We start from the raw sequence: 4753 nt of genomic DNA on the forward strand, positions 1-4753 counted from the left end.
GGAAGCGGTTCCCCGTCGGTTTTTAAAAAAGTTTTCCTTTCTCTGCTTTTGATTTTAGGTCGCCCACTGGCGGTCGAGGTTCGCGGCACGTTCTTCCCAGGGACTTGGTCGTGGGGTTGGTCCCAACTCAGTGAGTGTTCTACCCAGCGTCCGGGGACTGCTGGTATTGGGGGAAGCCTCTGGAGGAGAAGCCAGCTTCCCAGTTCCGTGCCTCCGATCGCCAGCTGCCCTCGCCTACTTTGCCTTCCTTCTACCGCCTCTCCTTCCTAGCCTCACCTTCGCTTCCCGCCTTCGCCATGTGCTCCACACCCGGCATGCCCAACCCTGGCGCCCCCATCACGCTGCGCGTCTCCTTCGTGGATGTGCATCCGGAGGTCATCCCCGTGCAGCTCTGGGGGCTGGTGGGCGACCGTCGAGAGGAGTACGTGCGTCTGGGTCACGACATCCAAGTGGCCGCAGCGGCGGTAGCGGCCCGGACCCGGGCTATGCCAGCAGCTAACCCCGGCGAGCTGTGCCTCGTGCAGCTGGGCCCCCGCTGGCACCGCTGCCGCGTGGTCAGCAGACAGGCGCAGGAGTGCCGAGTCTTCCTCCTGGACGAAGGCCGCACGGTCACGGCCAACTCAGCTGCCTTGGCCCCTGGCCGCAACGAGTTCTTCCACCTGCCGTCAGAGGTGCTGGGCTGCGTGCTGACCGGCCTGGTGCCACTCGGGGGAGGCGGCGGGGAGCCCCAGCAGTGGTCCCGAGGCGCCGTGGATTTCCTTGGCCACCTCCAAGGCAAGGAGGTGCAGGGCCGAGTGCAAGATGTGCTGCTTCCCCAGCGCCTGGTGCTGCTGGAGGTGCCTACTGTGTTCCAGCAGATGCAGGACCTGGGCCTGGCGCGACAGGTGCCTGACAGTCTCTTTAGATCACTGCTGAAGCGCTACATCAATGCCGCGGGCGCTTCGGTGCTCCTCCCCAGGGCCCTGCCCAAGCAGGAGCCCCCGCAGCTCTTGGATTACTTCTACCCCCAGCTGCAGCTGGGCGTTACGGAGCCCGTGGTGGTGACCCAGGTGTGCCACCCGCATCGCATTCACTGCCAGCTCCGCAGCCTTTCCCAGGAGATCCGCCGGTTGTCTGACAGCATGGCCCATGCCTATCGGGCAACAGGTACCGGGGACGAAAGTGGGAGAAACAGCAGCTGGGAGGAGAGGGAGGAGAGCCCGGACAAGCCCGGCTCCCCTTGTGCCGCCTGTGGCCTGGACGGACAGTGGTACCGAGCACAGCTGCTAGAGAATTTTCGACCGCAGCGCTGTGCCCAAGTGCTGCATGTAGACTATGGGAGGAAAGAGCTAGTGAGCTGTGGTAGTTTGAGATACTTGCTTCCCGAATATTTTCGGATGCCGGTGGTTACTTATCCCTGTGCCTTATACGGACTCTGGGATGGTGGACGAGGCTGGTCTCGTTCCCAAGTAGGAGACCTCAAGGCCCTGATCCTAGGTCAGGCGGTAAATGCCAAAATTGAATTTTATAGTTCCTTTGAACACGTATATTATGTAACATTATATGGAGAGGATGGGATTAATCTCAACTGTGCCTTCGGGGTCCAGTCCTGCTGTCTGGCCGACAGACTTCTCCAGAGCCCCGGCCTGGAAGAAGAGGAAGGAAAGGAGTCCGAGCCTGAGGAGGGGTTGGAAGATGACCTGTCTCCGCCCGTCCTGAAAGCTGTGCGTTTGAAGGCTAATTCTTTCTATGATGCCCAGGTAGAATTTGTTAAGGATCCCTCGGAGTTTTGGATCAGGTTGAGAAAACACAGTGGCCCCTTTAGCAAGTTAATGAGGAGTATGTGTAACTTCTACTCATCGCGAAAGCTGGACGGCTTGGCGCTTCAGCCGGTGCCCGACCACCTCTGCTGCGCCAAGTGGAAAGAGCACGGGTATTACCGAGCTGTAGTCACTAGACTGGTGGGGGACAAAAGCGTGGAAGTGCACTTGGTGGATCGGGGCGATACTGAGACAGTGGGCTGCTCAGACGTGAAAATGCTGCTACCTCAGTTCAGGCAGCTCCCAGCTGTAGCGCTGAGGTGCTGTCTGGCCGATATCTGGCCCCTCGGGGAAACTTGGAGCCGGGAAGCCATTTCCTATTTCAAAAAAACTGTGCTGCACAAGGAGTTGGTCATTCACGTTCTTGATAAGCAGGATAACCAGTATGTCATTGAAATTCTTGATGAATCAAGAATGGGGGAAGAAAATGTAAGCAAACTGATTGCCCAGGCTGGATATGCCAAATATCAGGAATTTGAGATGATGGACATCAGGCCACCAGCGCACTCCCCGGGGCAAATTCCAAATCAACTAAATGCTGATTGTAACCGAATGGCTTCTGCCAAGAAGGTTGGAATGGGACAGTGGGCAATGAAAGATGACAAGCCTCCAGTTTTAGACGTTGGGACTGACCGAACAGTTGTTACAAAAAGCTCTTTCAGTGAATCAGTTGTGCAGGCAGCAGAGAAAACAAGAAATATGCCTATCTATTCTCCACTAGTACAAAATTATTTGGAAATTAAGCCGGGCTCTCCCTATAAAGGTCAGTTAGAAGTTGGGAGCACAGTAGAAGTTAAAGTGTCTTATGTTGAAAGCCCTGGATATTTTTGGTGCCAACTGACCAGAAACCTCCAAGGTCTCAGAACCCTAATGTGTAAAATTCAGGAGTTTTGCAAGAATTCTACCCCTCTATACCAGGGAATCAGTCCAGCTTGCTTGGCAAAGCGAACTATTAATGGGAAATGGTCCAGAGCTTTGATTATTAGTGGAACCCCTTCTACTGACCATGCCAAAGTAATATTTGTTGACTATGGAAATAAAGAAATAGTCTCTATGAAGAATATCTATTCAATCAATGATGATTTTTTAAAGCTAAAGGCTCAAGCTTTTAGATGTAGCCTGTACAATTTAATTCAACCAGCCAGTCAAAATCCCTTTGTTTGGGATGAAAGAGCAATTCAAGCTTTTAAAGAATTTGTAGATAATGCCTGGGAAGATAATCTGGAGTTGAAATGCACAATTTTTGCCCTAGCAGCAATAAATAACAAAGAACTCTTTAATGTGGTAGATTTACTAACTCCTTTTCAGAGTGCTTGCCACTACCTAACAGAAATTGGGTTTGCCAAACAAGTTCAACTTCAGAAACCTCTAGCATCCTCCATGCAACTCCATTCCTACTATTATTCCACCCATGACATCAAAATTGGAAGTGAAGAAGCTGTTTTTGTAACACATGTTGATGGACCTTGGACTTTTTATTGCCAGCTTTCGAGGAGCTCAGGTGTGCTAGAGCAGCTGTCAAGTGATATTTGTCGATTAAGCAGAGTCTTACAACATTCAAAAACATCTTCATTAAACCCTGGGACTTTGTGCCTTGCAAAATATAGTGACCAGAATTGGTATAGAGGAATAGTCACAGGCAAAGAACCAAACAAAGTTTTCTTTGTTGACTTTGGGAATGTTCATGTGGTTGCAAATGAAGACTTGCTTCCAATCCCAGGTGATGCCTATGATCTCTTACTTTTGCCAATGCAAGCCGTGAAATGTTCTTTGTCTGATGTCTATGACAATACTCCTAAAGAAATTGCAGGTTGGTTTGAAGAGGCCGTATTAGACAAATCACTGAAGGCTTTAGTTGTAGCAAAAGATCCAGATGGAAGGTTGATTATTGAATTGTATGATGGTAGTGTTCAGATTAATGCTAAAATAAACGAGAAGTTGGGTTTACTAGGCTTCAAAGGGCCAAAGAAAGTAGAAAATGAAGAATTGCTCTCTTCAGTTGAAACCCTTAAAGTAAAAAGCGAAAATAGGAACTTACTTGCTGGATATTCCAGCAAAACAGCAAATAAATTATGCACGTCAGAGATCCAGGGAGAATCATGCAAACCTAAAATCAGTTTAGCATGTAAGGAATTAAAAAACTTACAAAGTTCAACCAAGATAGGCTTGTTAACTCATTATCAGGAATCTGTGGGAGGTCAAAGTAATCACGTGTCCCATCCACCTAATAAAATAGGAGAGAATCTTGTTCAGCCCTCTGTACAAATGTTAGAGAGAAATAAGGACTTACCGCTTAAATTTTGTGATCTACCTCAGAAGAGTATAGTGCCTGGTTTTAAGACAAAGGTATATGTTTCCCATATTAATGATCTAACAGACTTTTATATTCAATTAGCTGATGATGAGGAAGAACTTGCAAGTATTTCAGAGAAGTTAAATGATGATAAAACAAGACGGGAATGTTTTGCTGGACGATCTCTGGCAAAAGGAGACTTGATATGTGCCATTTTTCCAGAAGATGACTTAAGGTATCGGGCTGTAGTCAAAGAGCAGTCTGGTGACCTTGTCACTGTACAATTCATAGACTATGGGAACACTTCGGTGGTCAACATTAGCAAACTAAGTAAACTTCAGAAAGCTAATGCTTTAGTTCCAGGGATGGGCATTCACTGTACCTTGGGTGGGCTTCATATCCTGCAGATTAAAAACCAATGTCAAGAGCTTTACTTTTCAGAGAGAACAGGTGAGGCTCAGATCAATTGTGAGTTTGTCATGAAATATGAAGATAAGTGGGATGTTTTGCTTACAGATGAACAGGGTGTAATATCAGAGGATATGATCAGCAAATTTATATCTAATGGAAAATCACAAGTAGAAACTTCTGCCCAGGTAAATGCAGGTACCAATCCAGAGACTCTTTTAGACCCTCCCCCTCCTCCTCCTCCTCCTCCCCT

The 4753-nt window shown here is 48.5% G+C and overlaps 1 protein-coding gene across 1 annotated transcript; it reads left to right on the forward strand.

Moving 5' to 3' along the window:
* Nucleotides 1–296: 296 nt before the first annotated feature.
* LOC123255250 (tudor domain-containing protein 6-like) lies at nt 297–4698 on the forward strand (the record flags this gene model as incomplete). Its single annotated transcript, XM_044684087.1, has 1 exon — nt 297–4698. A coding segment is annotated over exon 1 (4402 nt), but the record flags the coding sequence as incomplete, so codon positions are not given.
* Nucleotides 4699–4753: the final 55 nt, after the last annotated feature.

This window comes from Gracilinanus agilis, unplaced genomic scaffold (genome assembly GCF_016433145.1).
Source record: "Gracilinanus agilis isolate LMUSP501 unplaced genomic scaffold, AgileGrace unplaced_scaffold41716, whole genome shotgun sequence".
NCBI lineage: Eukaryota > Metazoa > Chordata > Mammalia > Didelphimorphia > Didelphidae > Gracilinanus > Gracilinanus agilis.